At 36.5% G+C, this 27,252-nt stretch overlaps 1 protein-coding gene across 2 annotated transcripts in view; it reads left to right on the top strand.

Annotated features, from left to right (window-relative positions):
• The window catches only part of LOC149560512 (G-protein coupled receptor), a 209,227-nt gene that overhangs the window by 12,814 nt on the left and 169,161 nt on the right, over nt 1-27,252 (top strand). The window contains exon 2 of one of the 2 annotated variants that reach the window (XM_089824707.1): nt 21,515-21,592. The exons of the other annotated variant lie outside the window; for it this stretch is intronic. Coding sequence (XP_089680833.1) covers nt 21,553-21,592 — 40 coding nt within the window. The 5' untranslated portion in view covers nt 21,515-21,552. The remainder of the gene's footprint in view (nt 1-21,514; nt 21,593-27,252) is intronic. 2 annotated transcript variants of the gene reach the window in all.

Here is a 27,252-nt window from a genome sequence, read left to right as displayed (position 1 = left end):
ATTTAGAGTTATGGGTGTTTTATTGGGTAGACCAAGGTTGTAAGAGAGTTTTTGTTGGATTTGGGGGTAACCTTTTTTTTGTGCACTTTGAGCTCAAATGGACCTCATTGTTGAATTTGTAGCACTTGAAACCCCCTATTTTCAAATAAATTTGTCCATTTTGTCCACAATCGACCTTTGAGGCAAAACAATTTTGCCAAAAGGTTGTACGGCCTTGAGCACATGTTCTAAGGTAGAACTCGAAAAATCATTTTTAATTGATTTTTTTAAAGCTCTTTTATTAAAAAACATGCAGCCAGTTTTAAAAAAGCTACTTGGCCCAACGGCCAGCGCACTGCCCAAAGACCACCACCACGCCGCCACTACAGCCACCCAAGCAAAGTGTCACCAGGCCCACCAGCCCCCTAGTTGTTCATGTGACCAGGGTTCAAATATTTTTAGCCCTTGAGGGTTTGAAACCAATTGCACGTGTCTTGTGGAGGGTACCTTCATTCAAATGGGCGTATCTTGTTTATTTTATCGCGGATTTTCACAAATGCAATATTGTTTGGAAAGTTGGCTCTAAGCCCGTCAAGGTGGTGCAGTTTTTTTTGAATTTTTTTGCAGTTTGGTTGCCTTTTTACACAGTCAAAGTTAGATGAGCATTTTGCACTCTAGGGGTTGTATCTTGCTCAATTTTTCTTTGCTTTTTGAACTTGAATAAGTGTCAGAAAGCTCTTCGTGTGCACTATTCAAATCTACTGTTAATTTTTCCAGAAAATCAATTAGGCACACAAGATAAAGTTTGAAGCCTTTTTTGCTTTTTCTAGTTTTCACTATACATCACTTCCAGAGTTTAGTTTCTTGAATTGTACGGGGAGTTTTTTCTTGCTGTCTATCATTTACTTCAGAAAACCATAACTTCTCCACATTCAACCACTCTAAACATGGCTGAAAACACTACTATTGAACTTCTCACACCTCACAACTTCCATACATGGAAAGCCATCATGACTTAGCTTCTCATATCCAAGGGGTTGTGGTCCTGTTTAGATGTGGCTCAACCAATATTGACATGACTATTTGAGGTTATGCAACATAGAAATAAGATTGATGAGGCTATGGGTTTGATTTCCATACATATTTCAGACAATATGTTGTTTCATCTTGATGGGTGTAATAGTCCTCGTGAAATGTGGTCAAGTTCAATGATTTATTTGGTACCATTACTGAATTCAGAGCACTTCAGGTTGAGGTTGAACTCACTTCACTTGTATGTGATTCCTTTCCCTCTATTGAGGATATTCTGATGAAATTTAAACAACAAAGATCACTACTACAAGGTTATGGTAAGAATTGTTGAAGATAATAGCTTTAGTCAGATAGACGATAATCAAGTGCCCTAATTGAATAAAACAACAAGCATCCTTTGCTAAAATTGGAAAGACAAATATAAAACAAGATTCCGAGAAGTTTGTCTTCTACTCAACATTATCAAGCCAAGTATCAAACAAATCCAATACTTGGGTGATTGGTAGTAGTTCGTCAAGAGACATCACAAGATTTAGATAATATTTAGATACTATGGTAGAAGAAATTGACGAAGAAGTAACTATTGCGGATGATTTTGCACATCCAATAAAAGGAGTTGGAATGTGCACCTTTAAGTTGACATATGGCATTTCTCTACAACTTAGTAGAGTATTGTTTGTATCAGGAATCGAGAGGAATCTAATATTCATTTTTGCTTTTGAAGACAACGAATGTAGGGTTACCTTTATGGATGGAAAAGTCCTAGCATGGCAAAAGAACACCATAAAGGAGGCACAAACTATAGGTATAAGACAAGGATATCTTTACAAGCTTTGCATTGATATGAATCACGCCCTTATTTATGAGACTTTTGAATTAAATGAAATCTGGCATCGAAGACTAGGACATATTCATTTCTGTGCCCTACCATCAGTAGAAAAATTAGTGACAACATTACCCAAACTAAAACAAATTCATGAAGGAGCATGGAAAGGGTGTACCCTAGGAAAGAATACAAAGGGGACCTTCCAAAATAGTTTGAGTAAAACAAAAATTGTATCAGAATTAGTGCACTGACTTATGTGGACCCGTGAGAGGGATCTTATATCATGTAATATTTATGGATGACTTCTAGAAAGACTTGGATATATTTTCTTAAATGTAAAGAATCAGAGGAAACCCTTAAAAGGTTTAAGGAGCTCACAGCTCTTACAAAAAACTTTTCCGGGAAGAAAATCAAAGTACTGAGAACAGATAATGGGAAGGAGCACACCCCATAAATCTTTAAGGAATTTTGTGTAAATGTTGGGATAAAGAGGGAGTTTACTGCACCTTATAATCTACAACAAAATGATGTTGTTGAGAGGAAAAATAGAACTATTGTAGAAGCTGCTAGATCTATGTTGTACGACCAAAACATAGAAACTTCATTTTGGGCAAAAGCCTCCAGGACAATTGTCTACATTCAAAATAGATATCCTCACTCACATGTAAATAAAAAACTTGTGAAGAAACATTTACTAGTGCAAAACCTGACATAAGTCACTTAAGAATTTTTCGCTATCCCATCTACATTCATGTGCTTGAAGAAAGGAGGTCTCAATTAGAACCCACTGGAAAGAAAGGGATATTTGTGGGCTATAGTGAAACTTCAAAAGCTTATGGAATATACATACATAGACAAACAAATTGAACTAAGTAGAGATGTTGTCTTTGAGGAAGGGATAGCTTTCAAAAGAGAAAAGAGTTCTAATGAGAGAGAAATTCAGCTTTCTCCTAAAGCCATAGAGGAGGATCTTGCTCCTGAGATTTAGAGGGAGTATCATGGAGAGACCATCAATGAAAACCAAACGGCTCCAGAAGAGAATCCTAATAACAACAAAAAAAGACTACTTTGGGCTAGAAAGATCATTTGAGGAAGCTGAGAATTATGTAGCACCTAAAGGAGCCTTTAGAGAAAGTAAGAGACCCAACATATTCTCAAGCCATGTTGCCCTAATGAGGGAGATCATTAGTTCAAAAAGCTATCAAGCGTCAAGTATGGAAAGATGCTATGACAGAAGAGTATCAATCCATTTTGAAAAATGATGTATGGGATATAGTACCTAGACCAAAAGAGAAATTTGTTGTCTCTTCCAAATGGCTCTTAAAAATCAAACATGCTGCAAATGGCAATATAGAGAAACATAAAGAAAAGAAGGTATTGATTATGAAGATACGTTTGCACTTGTTGCCGGGTACACCATTGTTAGAACAATAATAGCTATTGCTACGGCTAAAGGTTGGAAGATCCATCAAATGGATGTGAAAACTGCATTCTTGAATGAGACCATTGAAGAAGTCTACTTAGAGCAACCTGAAGGCTTTGTGATATATAAAGTAGATTCATATGTATGCAAATTGAACAAAGCTCTATATTGACTCAAACAAGCCCCCAGAGCTCGGACAAGATCACCTTATTACTCAATGTAAGGAGGGCTTGGTCTCCAAATTTGATATGAAAGACTTGGGCATTTTACATTACTTCCTTGGGTCGGAACTAGCAAAAATCAGATGGTATCACTCTAAATCAAGGAAAGTATACTATCGATATTTTGGAAAGATTTGCGATGTTGGATTGTAGACCCATGTTTACACCTATGGAAACCAACTTACACAAATTGAAGGAAATAACAACAATGTAAAAATTTGGAGATCCTGTTCTCTATAGACAAATTATTGTATCATTGATGTATTTGTTATGCAATAGATGCCCTAGGCCAGTTTATGTGCGAACCAAAGGAGATACATCTTGTTGCTGTGAAGCATATCTTGAGATACCTTCAAGGTACTATTGGATATGGTCTAAAATACAAAAATGTAGACCTAGATCTACATGGATACTTTGATTCAAATTGGGTTGGAAGTGTAATCGATCAGAAAAGCACATCAGGCTGTTAATTCAGTTTAGGATTAGCTATGATCTTTTGGATCAACAGGAAATAGTCTTCAGTGGCACAAAGTTCATCAAAAGCCGAGTGCAATGCAACCTCTATGGGAGCAAGAGAAGCAATTTGACTTCAAAAATTGTTTTTAAGATTATTTGGTGAGCCCCTGAATCCTACTATTATCCGCCATGTTAATCAAAGTTGTATTAAGCTTTTAGTGAATCTAGTGTTCCATGATAGATCAAAACATATTGAGATTCATTATCATTATGTGAGAGACATGGTAGAAAGGAATGTGATCCCATTGGAATATATTAGGACAAACGATCGAACAACAAACATTTTGACCAAGTCTCTTTCCAAAGTGAAAGCCGAACACTTTAGGAAGAAACTTGGTATGGTTGAAATGTAAGTTATTATTGAGATAGAGTCTCAAATTGTTTATTTGTACTAATATATACATATATTTAAAAGGTGTTCAATGTTTAAACTCTTTTGTCATGTGTATGACGCCATGACCTTATGGCCCCCTTATGTACAATATTGAAAGGTGATGATCTTTTTGATAATGAATACTTGTATTTGACATTGTAAGGTGACGAGTTTACAATGATTAGTTTCTCTATCACAATGGATATCATGTGGCTTGATATTTGTGGACATGTCATGATAGTTGTATCTCTTGGACATTTGATAGATATCTTGAAACTTTATCAGTTTAGGATCATTATAATCCTTATAAGATAATCATGGTGGATAAGTGTATCCATGAATATGCCATGATTTGTCATGGTAGACATCATGAGACTTGATGTTAGTGTACATACCATAATGAAGATGTGTTATGAAGAATGCAATGTGACTTGATATTCTTAAGAAGCATACCATATCTTCCGATATCACAAGTAAGGTGATATCACTATATACTTGGTTAATTTATCTTCGCTAGCTTAAGAGGGAGTGTTGAAGATAGTAAGCTTCAGTCAGATACATGATAAACAATAGCTTGATATATATATATATATATATATATATATATATATATATATATATATATAAGGATACATTGTGTATATACATATCTATATTACTTGAAATAATATTGATCTTATTGAAATTGGTTGTCATCTATATCAGATTGTAACATCTCACGAATCCAAGTATATTGTCGATCTGTAATTGTAGATTCTACTTCTGATTATTGACATTTCATATTCCTCCTATCTTGATCGAGCAATGATCAAATGATCGACTAAATGCAAATATGCAATCAGATCGACTCTAATTATATTTCCTTTCAGATTGATGATGTATTATGTAAGTTTGTGTGCAATCTAATTCTAATCCTGATTAGTGGTCGGGCTTCAGTTTGGTGAATGAATAGATGTATATGAAGGGGCATGTCATGAGTGGATATGCCTCCACTTTGTGGAGACATGTCCACTCATGGACATGATTCTCCATTACATTTATATACTTAACACGATTGGCCAAGAAGAGCATCAAAATCAATTAATGCTCCCTTTGGAGGTCGGTGACTACAATTATCAGATCCAAAATTACAAAATAATATTCAGTATTTATAAATATTGAATTCTCATTTGCATACACATTTGACAATGACCGAATTCTGATTACATCCTACAAAACAAAATTCATAGATTAGCAAATCATATTCTGAAAACTGAAAAGATATTCATAGTTCTAAGCTGAGATAAATTTAATCATCATTCATAAGAACAAAATAGATACCAAGTACATTTACTCAATTCTTTCTAAGCTTCGAGGTAAATTTTACATTTTACTCCACCATGGATTCTTTGGGTCCTCAATTAGCCATGCCTTCCTTTGAGGCATTTTGTGATGGTTTGACTCGAGAGCGGTCCAAGCTCACATGGTTGGGTTTTCTTCTAGGATCACAAAACCATGCATTGGTATCCCACACATCATCACAGGAACGAGAGTAGAAATAAAAGTTGCATACCGCAAAGCCTCGGAAGGATTCTATTTCTTCGAACTCCTCCCACCCACCTTCTCCTAGGGGGGAAAAATCGATGACAAAAGTACCCAAGTGCGCTTATTGTAAAAAGCCCAATCATTTTCAGTCTCATTGCTATGAGAAGAAGCTAGATGGATATACAAAATATGTTTTAGATTTGACAAATCTTCTTAAGAAGAGAAATTTTGATATTCCTTCTACAAGTATGAAAGGAAATGCAAATGCAAGATTATTCTACAAAAGGAAATATAAATCTAATCCAACATGCAAGTGCAAGAGTAATCTAAATGGATTGCCATGGATGCATGAGAGAAGAAGACAAGAAAAGAGAAGTTGCAATGTAAGTTCAAGTGCTCAAGCTTTCCTCCAAAACCACTCTCCAAAATCTTGATCTATGAAAATGAGAAGGAGAGGGCTCCTTATAAAGGAAAGTGTGGAGAGGAATGCATTCTCAAGAGCAATGTGGGATAAACCCTAAAAAGGCAAGTGAGAGGAAAAAGCCCATCACTTGGAAGTTTCTGCGAAAAAGGAATCTTTATTTATTTTTATTTGATTTATTTAATTTATTTCCTTTTTTCATAAAAAAGAGAGCTTTAAGTGGGGATTTATTTATTTAATTAAAAGAAGAATTTTCTTTTAATTAAATAAGAGAAGATTATTTAATTAAAAGAGAGATTTTAATTAAATAAGATAAAATTATTTAATTAAAAGAGAGATTTTAATTAAATAAGATTAAATAATTTAATTAAAAGAGAGATTTTCTTTTAATTAAATAAGATTATTGATGAAATGATCAAACCTTAGGAAATATTGAAATAATTGAATTAATTACGATTTGATCAAGAAAATTGATTTGATAAAGTATTGCAAGGCATTGATTCAGGAAATTGATAATTTGATTCAGTTATTGGATAAATTGAAGAATGAGGGCCCTTAGTCTAGGCAACCATTTTAGTGTGCATAAATTTGCCTCTCTTTGACTAATGTGTGATTTTTATGGGAACACATGCAGTCAAAGAATGCAATTGAAGTGTGAGATCGATTTGGGATCACAAAGTAACCTAGATGTGTGATCGACGAATGGGAGCACATCGGGACAAGGATAAGCTGATTGAAAAAGACAAGGTCAACACCCTTGTAAATAGGTAATTGACATGTCCAAGATAAGAATCTCAAGCAAGGTTGCCTCAAGCGGAGCAATTGATAGGATTGTAAGCTGAATCAAGGATTGTAGTTTGATAGGTACTGCCCCCTTGTGAGCAAAATTGAAATGAGATAGAGGAGAAACAACAAATTGATAAATTTGATCAAATCGAACTAAAGATAAGGTTCTTGATGTAAGATGAAAGATATAAGGATCACAAAACCACGATAGATCATCAAGCATGAAAGATTATGCCCCTAAGGTTGAATTAGAAGAAAAGAAGTGGGGTGAAAGCGAATGGAAGATAGAAGTTTGGAAAAGGTGGAAAGAAAGGGAGAGAAGAAAGAGAATTTGCCTTAAGAAAGAGAGAATGCCCCAAAATCAATCAATTGTTTAAGATAGAAAATTTTGATTGAGATCACGAAAAAAGATAAGGAAGTAAAGATCAAAATATGACCACAATTGATTAAAAGTCCACAAGAAAGATGGAGGAAAAAAAACCCTCTCAAACTCATAATGCAACCTAAAAATGCAAATTAACATGAAGTCTAACAATGCAAGCTACATGAAAATGCAAAGGTGTACTTGCAATAGAGCAACTGTAACATAGGTTTTTGTGTTCATCATTCATTGGAGAATTTTAAGGAACTTATTTTTATCATTGGGCCATTATTAACGGACATCGAAAAATCACACAATCATCACTAGTCACAAGCACAACTATGAAAATATGAATTTGATTTATATTGGATTGGAATGTGGAAAGATTCTAACATAAGCATGAAAGACATAAAGGTCAAGATGACTTTGATGTTAGCTTACCCAATTTAATGTAGCAAAACCACGTTCTCATCAAGGCATAGATGCTAGGATGACCATAAGAACGGTTGTGCAAAAACACTCAAAGATGATGCCTCAAATCTCCTAAGTGTTTCAAGGGGACAACAGGAGACTCTAGAGTTTCAAGACCACATCCACAAGTCAAAAGCAAATAAAAATATGCCCCATATCCCAAGTCCTCTAGCTATGCATATCGGAGAGACTTATTAGACAAGGACACTCAACGAAAATCGATAATAGTCAACACACAAAGAAAAGATCATGACATAGCTCAAACATTAAGTGTTGTGTTTAAAAATTTAAGTGTGTTAATTGATACTAAGCTCCGAGGATAAGGATCAAATGCTTGTAAGTAGGTAAGATCACATGACAAAACTGGGTAAGACCAAACTGATAAGTGTTGAAAAATAGTCGATGTCAAGGGTTGTATTGAAAAATACAGTTTGGGTTGGTGTTAAAAAAAAACTATTTGCGAGGTGTCCTAAAGACTAACGCATCAAAGAGACCAAACCTAACATAGTTATGTCCCCTAGACAAAGACAAGACCAATTCCAAACCAAGGCAACAAGGACAGGGCATGATGGAGAAAGCTTAAGTGTCAAGGACACGCACTAAGAAACAAGGATGCAAAGGCCTCAAGTAGCACCCTTTTCTAGGTTTTCACCACTTGGATTTTATTGCAATTTTTTTTTATTTTGTAATTTTAAAATTTTTTTTGGAGATACATCAAAGTGCCTATTGCTAGGTTTTCACCAAGATCATTTTTAAGGACTTTTTTTGATTTTTAAAATTTTTGTCAAAATTTCAAAACTACCACAAGTTCCAATTCCTCTCAGATCCAATGTTTCTTTGATACTTTCACCTCCAAAACTGCAAGTTTACAAACCCATATTCAGTCCATTATCGAGCAACTTGATGGGTTAGATACCATCAAAGAGCAACAATTGGTAATCATAGTGAAGCATTCTTCTTTGATTTCTGAAACTAAACAGAAAGTGAAATCGTGGGCCTCTCACTGTAATAACGCAACTGCTGCCAACCTTTAGCTAGTTTTGACAAGATGGTTCAGGGGAAGATTGAGGATGAGCGGGTGAGGTGGGCTCGTGAGTTCAATCTACGGGTCCACGGTCTCCCTCCCACTTCTGACCCTCTCTCTGCTAGACGCTCTTTCCTTAGTGATCAGCTTGGTCTCTCCGACATCATACTGGATAAATGTTGGATTGGCCATGGTGACATCTTGTTCATCCAGTTTCTCACACTTATAGATAGACTCCATTCTCTCAGAGCTAAGAGGAAGTTGTTCTCTCTCCCTTTTAAGATTTTCCTAAATGACGATCTCACGAAGGCTCAGGTTGTAGAGCGAAAACATGCTCGTGGCATTGTGGTGGAGGCTAGATGGGTTGGTAAATGGGTAATTACGAGGAATCTCAAAGCAGTTATTTTGGATGCCCCCCCTTAGTGGATGAGAAGTGAGATAGGCCCCCAAGACCAAATGATGGTCTCATCGGCAATCGGACAAGAGGGAGACCCCAATTTGCTCTCTTCTTGTTAATTGTTGGAATGGTAATGGTTCTTTATGGTCATTACCCGGCCTTTTACATGATGTAGTGGGGTCCCAACTGATATACTTGTCATCATTGAGATCCACAAGAGTCCTTTGCGTCCTCTTCCGGGGTTTATAGGGTATCAGTGGTTATCTGTTTGTAGAGAGGAGGTTCGTGCTTCTAGTGGGGTCTGTGGGTCTAGCGGCGTTGCATGTTTGATTAGAGATTCTATTTTCAGCAGTACTTCTATGGTCCACTCTGATATGTCTACCAGATTCATGTGTGTCTTTATTGACCGTAAGAGTCATCGTCAAAGATTTATTTATTGCTGTTTTTTATTTCCCACCAGCTTCCTCCCATTATGCTATCCATGGTACCGAAGACAGAGACCCTTTTGTTGACCTTAGAGAGTGTCTCTCAGTTCGTTTCTTTGGGAGACTTCATCATTCTCGGTGACTTCAATGTGAGGACCAGAGAACTCTAGACTCTACTTTATGACTGATGCTCTGATTCCATCTGCTCCATTGAGATTGATCTAACTACTTTGGGACTTCAGCGTATTTTTGATGATGCTCTTGGAGCGATTTCCTACTATGGTTGCCATCTTTTGCAGCTTTGTGAGTCCTCTGACTTGTGATCTTGAACGGTCTTCCTTGCTTTCTTGGATTTGAGCTCTTGTTGAGTTGGAGGCACTAGCCCTCACTTCTCCCTCCATCTACAACTTCACCATCTTACGCCTTCCTCTTGCAGACCATGCTTTCCTTAGTATTTGTATTCGTATTGCTCCTCATTCATTGCCTCCTCTTTAGTCGCCTCATCTGTTTCCTTCCGTTGCCCATCTCCCTACTTGCTATCACTTCCTCGACGGTGACAGTGAGCTCTTTTCTTCTCATCTTTTGAGACTCCTTAGTCCTGCATGTTTTACTGATTCTTGTGAGGCCTCCTCATGTTTGATTTGCTTGTGGCGACCAATTGGAAGTCTGCCATCCTTTCCATACCTCACTGTCCTTCACTCTCCCTTTGTAGCAAACGCTGTAATACATGTCCTATAAAGCAATGGTCCAATGTTGACTTCAAAGCTTTTCATCGCTCAATGCTGTCTGCTTTCAAGGCTCACTCTATAATGCCTCGTTTTGGAGGTACCACAAATTGCTCTTAGTTTCCAATTTAGGGACTTATGAATAACTTCAAGTATTCATTCTATACGAGGAAATATGTAGAATTTATATTACTTTCAAGGAACTCCAAATTCTTGAACTATATATATATATATGATAAGGACTTTGTATATAAAATATATTTGAAATAAGAAATATCTCCTAATACTATGTTAACTTGTACCCCCCCTCCTATTTACGGCTTTAATGCCCTTTTTCTTACTCTATTGGAAAATCCATAAAGTAATTATCAAATCTCCCTTTTCGTGCAGGTCCTTTTTATATTAGTCTTTTACCACCAAAGTTTATTTAACACTACATTCTCGTGCTTTCCACCAAGGCTATGGTTCGTACAACGCTCCACAATTTTGGTTGAATGTTTGATATATTCTTTTGTACGTCGTCCCGTATAATCCGAGTTGGATGGTCGTTCCTTTGTTTGGATATGCTTCGATCTTCCTTCTTGAATATGATTCGGTCTTTAAATTTGACTCAACTTTCAATGCGGGTGTGATATCTTATGTGCTCCAACCACATGATTCGGTGATGATGTGTCGTTGTACTTTAGTATGTTGAGCTTCACATCTCTCAACAAATGCAATCCTCTATGCACTCCTTGGATTCTATTCTATATCTTTCGCATTGATGTCCACCTGCAAACCCGTTCATGATTCCCTTGTCGTACTATGTTCTTTCCATTTATATCCATGTGGAGTCCGATCTTGAATTGACATGTCCCTCAATTATGTTCCATCGGAAGGTAGGTTTATGTATTAACTATTAGTGTAATGATTTAGGTTAGTATTTTGTTTACTGGATTTGTGTATTAATTATATTTTAATGTATCAATTTAGGTATTGATTTATATTTAGATGTCTATAGACATTAATGTAATGAGTTATGCATCTTTACTAACACATATTACTATCATTGTTTATAATTATTATTATGAATAATATGAATTTATATTACTATGAATAATTAAGTAGAATAAATATTTATCTATATTGTTAATAATATTTCTTTTGTGAATAATGATAATATACGTTTTAATCATATATTGAACTATTATTATATAATTTTATTAGTTATAATTGTAGGATTCCTCTTTAGGAGGGGTCATGACAATCTCCCCTTCTCAAAATTGCTTGTCCTCAAGCAATATCATTCATACACAAACTCCTTTATAGATACAAAACATATTTGCATATAAAAAAATTAAAAGAATTTTGAGATATACATCTTTAATGAATGAAAACACGGAGCAAACACAAGGTAGTCACATAAATGCATGAAGACACGAAGTATACATGATGCAGACACATCATACATTCTTTGTTGATTCTCTATAATTTATTTTTTCACAATGAAGTAGAGTAAAGTGAACGATATATAAAATATACTTCCCTAGTATGCTTTTTGATCATGGGTCCTACAAGTACAAATAATTATTAACATGTACATGTATATAATAGCTCTAAAGAAAGGATCAGTCATGATAAATTAGTTCTAAGCCAATATCCTACCAAGCCCAAGAGCAAAACTTTGGCCCCCTTGGCCTCAATGGAAGACATCAATCATCCAATGAGGTGGTCTACTTGGCAGATTTTTAATTGGATTAAGTTGACATGATGTCAAATTTTTTCTTAACTTGACCAATCTAAGCCCAAGAGTGAAACTTTGGCTCCCTTGGCCCTGATGGAAATATTCTACCATTCCATCAAGGTGGTCTACTTAGATGTCCATTAACATTTTTCTCAATTTAAGCCCAAGAGCGAAACTTTGGCCCTCTTGGCCTTGATGGTAGCACTTCAACATCCATCAAGGTGATCTACTTAGATGGAAATCTTGTTCTTCTTAAATATCCTACCTAAGCCCAAGAGCGAAACTTTGGCCCTCATAGCCTTAATGGCAGCACTTGACATCCATCAAGGTGGTCTACCTAGGAGGTAATTTGATTCACTAATTATTATAATCCCTTTTATTACATATATATTTTTAAAGTTTCATTGAATCACCACTAGAATTGTAGCTCTTCAAGTTCTTGTTGGTCCTTCGCATGTTCATTACTCTCTTGATTATATTTAGATCTCTTGTTCATGTTTTCCTTTTCTCCCTTATCAAGTGTGGTGTCCATTCTTCGAACTTGGCTTCTCTTTCCACATATATGTCCTGGTTCCCAACTTTCCTTGCAATAAAAACATAAATTTTTTCTTTTTAGTTCGTCATGATAGCTTTTGAGTTCTCTTCTGCATTTATGGCCACGTTCATGGTTCCTTGCAATGGTAACATAACTCATTTTTCTGGGATTCCTTGGAGTGATTTCTTTCTTTTTCACAATGCTTAGAATGTGTGCTTGGTGCATGGTTCTTGGACCTATCCTTTGTCGGGTGTGTATCAAATTTTAATGCCTTTTGGATTGCATCTTCTAAATTTTTTGGTTCATGTGCTCTCATTGCGCTTTTGATTGGTTCCTTCAACCCATCTATAAATAAATGAGTCTCCTTTGTGATATTTTAGGTACTATAGCTGATAACCTTTCAAATTCCCTAGAAAATTCCATCACCGATCCTTCTTTCCTAAGTTGGGTTAATCTTTTGAAGTACCATTCTAAGTCTATTCGGTCAAATCTCTTTATGAGTTTTTGGGTGAATTCATCATAACTCTTAATTTGTTTATGGCCCTGGTTGTTAAGGCCATGTTGCCACCAATCCTGTGCTACTCCTCTTAAATGAAGAACAACAAATTGAATAACAACTTTTTCTGTCATAGGATTTAAGGAAAGATACGTGTCCAACATTTGTACCTGTGAGTGTGCTGTAGTTCTTTCTGATCTGTCAAATTTTGGGAGACTCACTTTATTTATCTCCTCTCGTAGTCCCTTCTCTTCGTGTATCTGTCTCTTTCTATTAGATAGTGACTTAATTCGAGCATCACAATAGTCTTTAAAGGGTATCTCCCTTCTAAGTTCACGATCAATTTTAGAGTACTCATTTATATTATTTACTTCATTTATTCCATCATCTTCTTGTTCCCCTCCAAGTAGGAAGGGGGGCCTTGTGGGTCTACATTCTGGTTCTAGCATATGTAATTGATTATTATTATTATCATCATTCTCGGATTGGTGAGAATTTGTATCCTTCCCATTTTTGTTTATATTATGGATAGCTTCTAGGAGAAGTCGGTTTCTTTCACTTTTGTCGGTTATAGCTCGAGTGTTTCTTTCAGTTTGTTCCATGAGTGCTTGAGTAGTTTGATTTGTTTTTTCCATGAAAGTTTTCAATTCTTCACTTATTTGTTTGTTCATGTTGGTGGAATCTTTCCTTCCTTCCCTTTCTAATGCTCTTTGATCTCCTTGGTGTTTTTGCATTAACTACTTTCCAAAGGCTGGCAAGAAAGTTGCTTTGATACCACTTGTAATGTCCCATTTTGGAGGTACCTCAAATCACTCTTAGTTTCCAATTTAGGGACTTATGAATAACTTCAAGTATTCATTCTATATGAGAAATATGTAGAATTTATATTATTTTCAAGAAACTCCAAATTCTTGAACTATATATATATATATATATATATATATATATATATATATATATATATATATATATATATATATATATATATATATATATATATATATATATATATAGATAGATAGATGATAAGGACTTTTATATAAAATATATTTGAAATAAGAAATATCTCCTAATACTATGTTAACTTGTATCCCCCCTCCTATTTACCACTTTAATGCCCTTTTCTTACTTTATTGGAAAATCCATAAACTAATTATCAATTCTCCCTTTTTGTGCTGGTCCTCCTTTTTTATATTAGTCGTTTACCACCAAAGTTTATTTAATACTACATTCCCGTGCTTTCCACCAAGGCTATGGTTCGTACAACGCTCTGCAATTTTGGTTGAATGTTTGATATGTTCTTTTGTATGTCTCGTATAATCCGAGTTGGATGGTCGTTCCTTTGTTTGGATATGCTTTGGTCTTCCTTCTTGAATATGATTCGGTCTTTACATTTGACTCAGCTTTCAATGCGGGTGTGATATCTTATGTGCTTTGACCACGTGATTCGGTGATGTTGTGTCATTGTACTTTAGTATGTCAAGCTTCGTATGTCTCAACGAATGCAATCCTCTATGCACTCCTTGGATTCCATTCTATATCTTTCGCATTGATGTCCACCTGGAAACCCATTCATGATCCCTCTGTCGTACTATGTTCTTTCCATTTATATCCATGTGGAGTCCGATCTTGAATTGACATGTCCCTCAATTATGTTCCATCGGTAGGTAGGTTTATGTATTAACTATTAGTGTAATGATTTAGGTTAGTAATTTGTTTATTGGATTTGTGTATTAATTATATTTAAATGTATCGATTTAGGTATTGATTTATATTTAGATGTCTATAGACATTAATGTAATGAGTTATGCATCTTTACTAACATATGTTACTATCATTGTTTATAATTATTATTATTATGAGTAATATAAATTTATATTACTATGAATAATTAAGTAGAATAAATATTTATCTATATTGTTAATAATATTTCTTTTGTGAATAACGATAATATACATTTTAATCATATAATGAACTATTATTATATAATTTTATTAGTTATAATTGTAGGATTCCTCTTTAGGAGGTGTCATGACACACTCCCTCGATTTTGCTGACCTTTGGTTTTCTTACCTTCGTTTCTTCGTTGTAGGAAATGATCCTTTATCGCTTCCTAGTGTGAATCCCTTTGCTCCACGTTGATCTGAAATCCACAACTGTTTTGGCGCACCCTTTTTCCCCGTTGTCCCCCTCTGTCCTCCATCCTTGACTTTCGCTCCTTAACCTCTCACACCATGACATTCTTGGGCAGCCTTCTATTCATCCCATCCCGCCTCCTTTCTGTCACTTGTTCACCCCCTCTTACATTGCGAGGTCATCATATCCATGAGATGCAATAGAGTGACGAATATGGAGGGATTTTAGGCTGAACTCTTCAAGTTTGGTGCCTCGGTTCTAGGCCCCTATCTCTCTAGACTCTTTAATAGAGTGGTTTATACTGGATTTCTGGTTTCTTGGTCCAGGCATCTGATACATCCAATCCATAAGACCGGTCTTGTCTCTGATCCTTGGGATTACAGGACCATTATGATCAGGCACACGTTTGCCAAACTATGCTACAACCCTCAATGCTATGTTATCTAGAGAGCTTGAGAGGAAAGGTTGTAGAGCTAGAGGGCAGGGTGGTTTCCGGGCTGACTACCGGACCATGGATCACATTTTCAGTTTATGAGCTATTATTGAGGAGGCTAGACATAGATCAGTGAAAGTTTACTGTTGCTTTGTTGATTTTCGCAAGGCTTTTGATTCTGTTCCTAGGATGGCTCTAATTCAGAGGCTTCGGGTGATTGGGATTTTAGAGATGTTGCCAACTGCTATCATGAGATTATACGAAACTCTGGGGGGTAGATGAGGACTCCTGAGGGATTCTTAGTTCCGATCCATAACACCATTGGGGTTAAACAAGGCTGTCCTCTCTCCCCCACTTTGTTCGGTTTGTATATTGATGAGCTTAAGGACTTCCTTTTGAAGTCCTCGCCTCAGGTGACGGTTGCTACTTACACTAGGTTTTGATCTCCATTCTTCTTTTCGCGGATGATGTGGTTCTTGCTTCTTCTCTAGAGAGTTTACAGAGGCTTCTTGATGGTTTTGCTTCCTTTTGTGATTAGCGATAACTTGTGGTTAACCTGGGTAAGACTCGGGTTATGATCTTTAATTGCTTAAAGACTTCTCATTTTCACTTCTTTTTTCAGGGACGAGATTGAGATCACTTCTTATATGTATCTAGGAGTGAATTTTTCTAGACCTCGCTTCAGTATGAGATTGGCAATATAGTCCAAAGCTAGTAAGGGTATGGGTTCTCTTGCTATGCTTGAGAAATAATGTTTCAAACACCATTTTCAGGATACCTCATCCAAGTTATCCCTCTTGGACTCCCTTGTTCGGTTGATTGTTCTTTATGGCTCAGTGGTTTGGGGGCCTTCTCTCCTTGGTTCTGTGATGAAGGGTGCTCCCCATAATACCATAAACCATAACAGAAAACAAAGAAACAACAGCAAATGTGAGATAAGATAAGATAAGATAATGATATTAATGTCCAACAAAAGACCAAAAGAGGTCTATGGGATTGAAAGATCATAGTAGTGAGGTTGACATCAGCAAGAACACGCAAAGGTGTTCGAAAATAAAAGACAAAACCAAACAACAACAAACAAAGAGACAAAGAGAATGTCGAGAAAGGCTAGGAGTCCTTCTTAGGCGAAAAGAAATCAGTCAAGAATGATACGCATGCCGATCTGTAGAGGCTCTATACTGTCTTTGGCCACTCATAGAGGAGTGTCACTGGTGTAAATAACCGGAATAGGATCTGACACATTTGGAATGCCCAATAGATCTAGTAGAGATAGAGGGCCTTTTCGCACCATGCAAAGGAGATAATGGTGTAAAGAAGGTAGTAATGAGCTGAGTAGAAGAGTGCTGGTGTGGAAACAGTGACTAGATCGTGCTATCACGGAGCATAGTGGCCTCACGAAGATAAAGTGCAAGATATCGCTGATCATAGTAGCTGAAAAAGTCATATAGAGAGAGTAGCACTCGCGGAACAGGCAGAAAAATCTCTCTTTGATCTCATAATATACAGGGCATTGAAAAAGGAAGTGTCTTAGTCTCCACCTCCCTTAAAGTACAAAGCTTATAGATCCACTCCCCACTATCAATATAATGGTCAGTCTGAGCCTGAAGATCGTGAGAACCAACTTTGAAAGATCCTAAGGAGATACACAAATATGGACTTCTTATTTGCGCTGCAAATGCAGAATTACAGAATTCACAAGTACAATATGCTAACCCACATGGGTGCCTTCATTATAATAATCTACAAGACAAGCTGTGAACTATCACCTAGAGTTGTTCTAGACAATGTTCGGGCCTTTCTTAAATAGGCAATTTTATGCTGCCCAGGAAGGTTCTAGACAATGAAACTTAATACTTAGGGCAGAAAGACCCTAACAATACATATAGAGTCAGCTAAATACATCTTTGACAATTATTTTAGATATTTTGGGTAGCCCAACTTCGGAAGGCCATAACTCTCGAATCGTTGCTTCGATTGGCTATTAGAACGACTTTTCGGAAATGCCAGCTCATGATCTACAGGCTCAAAATAGTGAAAGCGCCCTTCCATCGAGTTTTCGGACCTTATCCGGGCACTCTAAGCCCTCCAATGGTGAGCTTGAAGATTTTTTTGCAAATTTTTCCACTGGAAATCCGTAATAACTTCTCCGATACTTAAGCTAGAGCAATGAGATTTTTGTGGTAGGCTTATAACTCTAAAATGAACCTCCATGTAGAAAATGAGAACATTTCGAGCTCATATGACAAACTTACTAAAAAATAGTAAGCTCCCATAAATAATAACCACCCTGTCTACTAGTCCTTATTAAAATAGAAAAGACTGAAAATAAAATATTTTTGGGTGATGCAAGATTGCTCTTACACCCAGGATGCTCCTGCATCATTCTGATTTGGCCTCGATTGAATGGGTTCAAACATTACTTTTACGATGCATCATTAGATGTCACATGTTCACTTCTCATAATATCATTCTTGCTAAGTTTGGTGCTCATCCCTTCAGTCTTGTGGCCATATTTGATGTGATTTGGTTCCTTCATCGCATGCGTGGTTCTGTGGATTTGGTTGGAGAACGTGATAGATACTCCTATGTGGCGTATAGTTCATCTGTTGCTACTGTGAGTTTTGATACTAGTTCTCGAGCTCGTTGCTGGCATGCACAGGCATCTTCTCTGCCAAGTTCGATTGGGATTGATATTGACCATCTCCCTCCTTATCAGTTCTCGCTAAATGCCCCTTCTCATCTCCTCTCCTCTCAACTGGAGTTAAATGAGCATGTTAGACTAGATATCTATAGACTATACATTATCACTACCTAGACTAAGCCTCTTGGTGGCTTACGTCCGAGGATGGCCTTCTATGCCAAACACTTTCTGGAGATCAGTGATGGGATTATTGTTTGTCCTAGTAACCTATCTTGACGGTGGTGTCATGCCCTGTGTATCTCTCTGGGGTCTTTCAGAGTTGGTTCTCACTGTCTTCAGGCTCAGACCGACCATCATATTGACAGTGGAGAATGGATCTGTAAGCTATATACTTTAGCACAGGTTGAGACAGAGACACTTTATTTTTAGTTGCCCTATCATTTATGAGATCAGAGGGAGATTTTATTGTTTGTTCTGGGACAGTTTTTCTCTTTCAGCTTTCTCAGTTATTGTGACCAACAACGTCTCATGCTCTATCTTTAGGAGGCCACCTTGCTCTGTGATAGTACTTTATAGTCACTACTTCCTCACCGACATACCTCTAATCAGCTTATTACTACCTTTTTCGCACCCTTATCTCCTTTACGGGGTGTGAAAAGGCCGTCTAGTTCTACTAGTTCTATTGGTCATTCCAGATCTGTTAGACCCGGCAACGGTTTCTTACGTCAGCGACACTCCTCCATGAGCTCACAGAGATAGATTAGGGGGCCTGTCCACTCGTAGTCTTATCCTTTTGCGACTGATTTCTTTTTGTCAAGGAAGGACTCCTAGTCTTTGCTGTGGCCTCTCTGCGCCTCCCTCTTCTTCTTCTTGTTTATTGTTGTTTGCTTTTCTCGGACACTGTTTGGTGCTCCTACTGTTGTCAGCTGTCTTGTTGTAAACTCTGAGTCCCATAGACCTTTTGTGGTCTTTTGTTGGACATTAATATTATTATCTTATCTTATCTTATCTACTTTTCATAGGTCTTCTTCCTCCTCATCATTCTAGATAGAACGACATGACCAAGGAAAGGGTCATGCTTTATGTGCAACTGTTGGTCCACACTCTTCCAAATGGCTACTAAATTCATATGCTTCACACTATATGCTGTCTTCTCACGAGTTCTCTTCTTTTGAGGCTTCTCCTACCCTGCACACTTTGATGGGGAGCAACATTGTTATGACTGTATGTAGGAAAGATTTTATTGACATTGATGATGTTGCATTCAATGATGTGCTATGTGTTCCATCTTTGTCCTCTATCTATTAGATTACTCACAGTAGGACAAGGAAGACAATTGGGTTCACACGAGACTCAGTGCACATCAAAGACAGACAGGAAATATTGTTGCAACAGGGATGCTGCATTCAATGATGTACTATGTGGTCCATCTTTGTCCTCTAACTTTCTCTCTATCTATTAGACTACTCATAGTGGGATAGGGAAGACAGTTGAGTTCACACGAGATCTAGTGCATATAAAAGATAGACAAGAAATCTCATTGCAAAAGGGACATTTTATCATTATTCCTGCTTGTACTCTTTCTCTCATTTTGGTCCACCATCTCCATTGTTGGAGAATCACTGTCTTTCTTCACAAGAGCCTATTGAGGTGAAGTCAGATCACTTGAATTTATGTGTTGTTCCTAAGACCAATGTCATGACTTCTACTCCTTCATCATCTGTTGAGTTCACATTTGTTCAATAGTATTCCTCTTTAACATTGCTTAACATTATAGCTCCATGCATTGAGCCACCTAGTGCAGTTGTTATAGACATATTCGAAGACACTCATCTCCTTCAAGATGATGTATTCAACTTACTTGCTATCCCACCAATATTGGAGATTCCATTAGAGGATCCTCATGCATTTTCCTTTGAGCATCAGCAAGGCCTTCCAATTTCACCTGATATTCAGGGATTTCCTCTTCTTTGCCTGATGCTTTTGTCTCTTTTGTATAGGAGTCACATTGACAAATGCATTCTATCATTCTTGGGGGGTTTGGAGATTCAATCCTCTTTTGGGCAGGCAGGGGGAGGGGAGGTGTTGGCTGTACTTATGGTTTTGAGAGATTCTCTTGACACATTGCATTTGTACTTGCTTTTTCATCTCTTTTTCTAATAGAGTTTTTCCCATAAGGTTTTCTCTATTTCTCTACTTTACAGAGATTTGTTTTTGACTGGGTACCTCATCAGGCCATGTTGTTTGGGACCCAAATTTGCTTTCAGCATTGTAGTTACTTTTTCTTTCATGCATTGTTTGTAGCTGCAGTCTTGTTCATCTTGAGGGGGGGTGTTTGAGTAAAGTTTTAATTCAGTCATGTTTATTAAGTTATCTGTACTCCCATCTTAAGATTTCACTTATATGCATTTGCAACATTTTATTATTATGTTAATTATTAAATATTTTCCTTTTAAGGTCTCATTTAGGTTGCATGATCGCCTTTTATAAGGATTGATCCTTTCAATATTTAATCATTTCTATTATCTGATAATATAATTTCTCCAATATTTTCAGAGGCCAAACCCTTGCTTTTTACTCCATTTTTCCATGTGACAGGTTCTCTTTGCATGCACGTTATCTTGGCTCTATGAAGTTGTTTTGGCCACTTCTACATTTACAAACTCTTTTAACACAAGAGTTTAATTGAGTGGCCTTTTGTATATTTGGATGTTAATGCATTTTTATTTTCTTTTTGCTTCTCTATTGTCCAGCAATGCAAGGTATATTTTAATTTTTTTATGCAATTGTATATTTTAAAATTATGATGCCATTATTTACACAGACTGACAAAGCCCTCCTTGTGTTATATTGTCTATTTGATGGTACTTTGTTAGTGTAGTAGTCACTTATTATGAAATAAGGTTTTATTAAGTACTCTTCTAATATTCAGTTTATTTGGTATTTTACTGACTTCTTATGGCTGAGCACTGTAGATGTAAAGATGGTTGTATGTCAGCACGTGCTTTAAAAATCATCTAAGTGTATTTGTTTTTTGTAACAGTTTACCCCATTGTATGCTGAAAGAGTAATCATTTTGCAATGTTCTCTATCAAATGGTCATTCCTATGCTTGGTGTGCAGTAAGTCACAATGCTTGATGTTATTTGAATCAGAGTAGGGAATAATTTTGAAATGATTAATCTTTACTTGCTTTGGTTTTGGTGTGTTATTTCTGTTTATTATTTGCATTTGCAATTTCTTGGAATTTACTTTGTAAAAGAAAATTTCCATTGTTTTAGTTTTGAATGACGACAAACATCGGAAAAGAAGCAAGTCAACTCCAACTGCTTAGGGAATTGGACCATTCAGAGAATTTGCGTGTTGTCATGACTTATTAGATCTCGTTATAGACTTCAGATTCTTTTCCCTCCCAGTTTTATGTTTCTATATTATTGACATTGAAATGATTAATCTTTCCATCCTTGCGTTACTTGTGGTGTTATTCCATAGATGTCCAGAAATTGATATGCAGGAAATTGACCATCGATTCTTAGTAGGCAGTTCTCTCTGCTTCATACAATTGCTTTAGAGAGAGAATAGAAAAGTGATTTTCACATAAAATATCTGTATTTCATTGTAAGATTAGTTACATTTAATGTGAAGTGGCTCAGAATTTTATTTATTTGAGAAATAGACATTGAAGAAACAATCTCAGAAATGATTGTTTAAGATATCTTATATAACATGCAGGACATAATTTTGGATATGAAAATTGCTACAATAAACCATTGTTATTAAACAAAGACATTTTTTGAATATTTAATCCTCAACTATAAGCCAACTAAATGAAATTGATGCTTTGAAGGAATAAATCTAGAGTCATGTTTATTACATCTGATATGATTGATCAAGAGGTTTCATGAAGTATTTCTTATCTGAATCTGAATTTAGCAAAGAAATGTAGTTAAGGGTAGTAGAATCATTTACTCATCCATTAGCTAGATAAGTTAAGTGAAGGAGTATAGTGCTCTGTATCTGTAAATGCATATATTATGAAAGTCAAAGTACATGAGCTGTTCTATATATAGCTATAAAGAATTAAAAAATGTATCCAATGATGCCAGCGAGTAGATAATTATCTCCGCCTGCATTCTGTTCTGTAAGCACTGGATTGTAAATGGTCTAAAAATGGGTGGGATGGATCTCTATCGAAAACACAAGCTGCCTAGTGTAGTGTTTAACTGGACCTGAAAATCAGGTTACTCTTGATTCTTCCACTTGCAGGACTGAACCAATTGGTTTAAGAATTTGAGAAACAAAAGGTAAAACTCTGGTTGAAGCCTTTTGATTTCGACCCAGCTAGGAGAGAAATGGGATACAACTTGTTCAATATTTTCCCTTAGGCAACTAGAGGAAGCCTTTGAATAGAGATTTCCCAACATTCCAAAATGATTTTTTAACAACCATTCTTATATATTATGATTTTTAAGAAATACGACAAAGAATCCTTTTTGAAACATTCGACAAAAATTAACAACAATGCCCAATTTCTTGCCCCAAACATTCAATAGCCAATCATCAAAAAACTTTCTTGATGGAAGTGAATCTAAGTCCTTTGCAACAAAGAAATAGCCACATTTTAAACCTTGCTTGTTCATTTTTTATGGCCATTCTCATGTCTTCATTTGGAGAAAGAGACAAAGTCTTAAGGGTAGCAGGTGTAAACTTATCGTCTCTTCTTCTTCCGAGGTCTTTAGTTCCGACCTCACTACCATTTCTAAGTCCATTGGAGCAAGTCCTTAGTAAACCTCCTCATTTCACTTTGCGTCAATGAAAACTCCATTGAATTCTACAGAGACTGGGCAAGGGACTACCGAATCCTCTGTGAGAATTGTTTTATATGAGGGTTTTTTATTTTCTTTCTCTTTCCCTCCTAAGTGTATCAGAGTCGGAAACAATTATTTTTCCAACTCTTTGTTTGTGCTATTATCAATTTATTCCTTACTTGGCCGTACCTGGCCATTAATTTCGATTAAATTGCAAGTGAGTCAAACCCAAAAACGGGCTTGGAGAGTCAAACTCCGTAGGCACCTGAAAGGTTTACACATGCAAGAGACAACAAAAATTAAAACAATAAAGCCCTAGATAAAAACAATCAAACAAAAGGAACAATTCATAAATGATGTTGACAAAGGACACACATTCAAACAAGACAACTTGATAAGACATAGGGAAGCCAGGTGTAATGACACAACTCCCAAGAGATGATGTGGAATATCACCTCGTAGAGTCATATCAGGGAAGCCTCGACCCTCCAATCCTCCGTCCTCAACTAAGATTTCTCAATATTTTATTATTTTGTTATTGTTTAATTAAATTAATTAATAGTAAGTCATCAATTTAATATTTCATTTATTCTTTTGACAACTTCATAAAAATCAGCTTAATTAATCGTCACTTGAATTATTGGGGACATTACAATCCTCTCGGCCCAAACATTACTTGTCCTAAAGCAATTCTCCACTGCATCTCCAAGATCACAAACTAGCCATATGAAAAACATTGTATCATCCCACTGCTCCACTTTGGTGCAACCAACAATGCTGAAGCCTACAAATCTGCTTTTTTGCTCGGTATTATACAATTTTTTATTAAATATTAGAATGTTAACATCAAATCCTTATGTTGCTATTTGTCCATTGCCAAAATTAGGTCTTCATATTAGTTGTATATTACGCCTACAAAGTGCCCTAGCTATTAATATAATAATTTTTTATAGAAAGTCCATCTCCTATGGACAACCAAGAAAATGTCTAAGGGTTAGACCTATAAAAACCCTTTGACATTACAACAAGCATTTTGAACCCTTCATTGAACCCACCAAGAAAAACTTTCACACAAATCGTACCTCATGATCCACCCTAGCTTTTTGCTTCTTGGTCTTGCATATAGTAGTACCCAACAACAAGACCTTCAATACAAAGATGCCTCTAGCTTCCCTCTTGTGACATGTTAGAGGAATGATAGGCTCTCCATAGATTTTTTGTACACTCCTTTTTCTCATTTCCTTCCCTCCAGCCTTGGGATTGATCTTCAATCTGCTTCCCCCAAACAAAATATTTCAACAAATGCTAGTTATTCCTGACCTCATTAATCCTCACTTCCATCCTCAATGAAGCACTCCATACCAAGAAGGGTTAATATGTGTCCGCGAGCCATCAATTAGTCTCCAACCATCCTTTTGCACATGGAAGCCATAACCAAGCTTAGCGTAAGCCAACATTTGCACCATACGACTCGTCCACTGTAGCTTTACGATTACCTTCATAATCCAAGGGACTTCCTTCCTTGTTGCTAGTTGGAGAGCCCATGAAAACACTACAGAAGAAACATCTAGATTGACCCTATATTGATAGTCAGTTGCCGTCAACTCTTCACTCAAAAGTAAGTCTAATAATTGTAGAAATTCTGGCTCCCCACACCTAAATATCCCTTTTAACTTCCTCCTAGAGACCTTCCCATAGAAAGGCCATTGTTGATGGATGATTTTCAAAGTGAAATTTGCCTCCATTTCAGCTTAGCATCTTCGTCCTTACCCAAGTTCCCTTAGTCTGGTGTAGAGAGCGGCCACCAAAGGGCCAAAACCATGCCTTTTATCTTTCCTAGACTCTTTAGATTCTTCTTGACACTAATAATATGTAATGTCCCCATTTTTGGCAAGCTTTTGCAAATGGTTGAGTCAGTTCATTATAGCGACCCTCATGAGCTGACATGATGATTTGGGGGTCTTAGGGGTGGACTTACTATTTTTAGTAAGTCTAATTTGACTAGTTTCCATATTTACAAGGCAAATGGCAGTGCTGGTAGTTGGTCCTCACCTGCATCGGATGAGGTTGTTGATTGTGTCAGCTCATATTAATTAATTAATTGCTAACGTTTATATTATTATAAAGACACTTTATTATTATATGTTATAAAGTAATGTTTTGTGGGTGAAGCTTCTTAAGTGAAGTTTCATTTGGGAAACAAATACCTTCGGGGGATTATAAATATGAGTTCATTGTGAGGGAAAAAGCACCTGATCATTTGATTATCTATTTGGCTTTTGTCATCTTTGTGACAATTCTGACTTCATGGATTTTTGTGGCCTAGCTGAGGTATAGGGGTTTGGCACTGGGTTTTGCATTGTGGATCAAAATCTGAGATTCACTATTGTCTTCTTCTGTTTCCTACTGTGTCTGAAAGAAGGCTATTCATTTGATATCATCTCACATTGTAATGTTTGTAGTTGAGAAGTGCCCAACAAGGCTCTTAGATCTGGAGAGAGAGCTTTTTGTGGAGTCCATTTTTTCTGCACCTGGTGATTATATTCATATCCCTAGACGGCTAGAATTGCTGGGGTGTCATTGTTGTGCTGCAAAAATCAAGAGGTTGGTATTGTGAATAAATTCTGGCTATTGGAGCGATTTCTTCCTTGCAGATTTGGTGCGATTTATCTCCTGGAAAACCACTGACACTGCAAAGTTGAATTACCACCAAATTTGCAGACATCCGTATACTGCTGGAGGTCAAGTGCCTGCAGCCTGCGATCACAGTTGGGGAAATATTTTGCAGTTCATTTGAGCTACCATTACCAGTCTGTAGCAGATATTGAAGGTTATTTGGACTTGACAAGTTTCTTGGAGGGCCTACGTTAGTTTCTGAAGCCAACACTTGCAATTTGGTGAATTGCATGCCTAGTTGGAAGCTCACGCCACATCAGTTAGGAGCTGCGCTCTTGTTTGATAACTCACAGTTGGCCATTTGTTGCAATTGCACATCTCGCTAGAGGCTGCGATCAATTTGCTAGGCGATACAATTATTTAGCTCATCACATGTGACTTCCAAGGGAATTTTCAGTGAACAAAAAGAGGCAGAGTGTGAAGTGGCTACTGGGGTAATTTGCTAAATCAAAATTCAGGTTCATAATTCAGTTGTAAATGTTCCATTGATCCTTGTTTTTGCAAATGAATATAATGCACGACAGTTGATTAGAATGGAAAATTGCTTACTGTTATTTAACTTTAATTTGATATTCATGTTCGCAAGTTGTAATTGAAGTCAATAATTTAAACATATGAGAACAATTTCATGCCTAAATAGTAATTTCAGAGTCAAGGGGAATGAACTTCATGTTTTGAGTGGCAAGATTGATTTGAAATGAAATGAACTAGAGCAAGTAAATGAAATGAATCCAAGTGAGTCAAATGAGAAACAATGTTACCATGAAATAACCAAGTTCCAAGAGCATGCATCAAAGTAGAGCAACAAAGGAGACAAAGGATTTGAAAGGGGAAAGAAAAGAAAACCTCTTGTAAGTATTATGAATGAAGGCAAAAGCCTAAGAAGAGAGAGAGAGTTGGAGCAAAATAGCTCATTACAATCACATCAATGTGATGTGTAAAAAAGAATGAGAAGGAAGCATCTCTTTTATAGGGATGAGAAATGAGTCACATTTGTAACTCCAACTTCTATGAATGCCACATTCATAGTAAGTGTATGCAAAGTGTCAAGATCCTCTTAAGGATTATAAACTAATTTCTTTCATAAAATGAATTATAAAATGAGTTGTCCTCATATGTGGACTAGAGGACAAGTAAATGACATGTCCTCCACATGTGTACAAGAGGACAAACTACATGTAGAGATCTTTGGAATATCCCAAATCAAATACATCGAAGGAAAGATTAATATTTCTAACAAACATGGACTAACTGCGCTCACATCCAGAAGCATTGCTTGGCTGACTCAGAATATGGAT

This window comes from Cupressus sempervirens, chromosome 4 (genome assembly GCF_028749045.1).
Source record: "Cupressus sempervirens isolate cs-2001-9-10 chromosome 4, ASM2874904v1, whole genome shotgun sequence".
NCBI lineage: Eukaryota > Viridiplantae > Streptophyta > Pinopsida > Cupressales > Cupressaceae > Cupressus > Cupressus sempervirens.
This window is presented reverse-complemented; position numbering and strand designations above follow the sequence as displayed.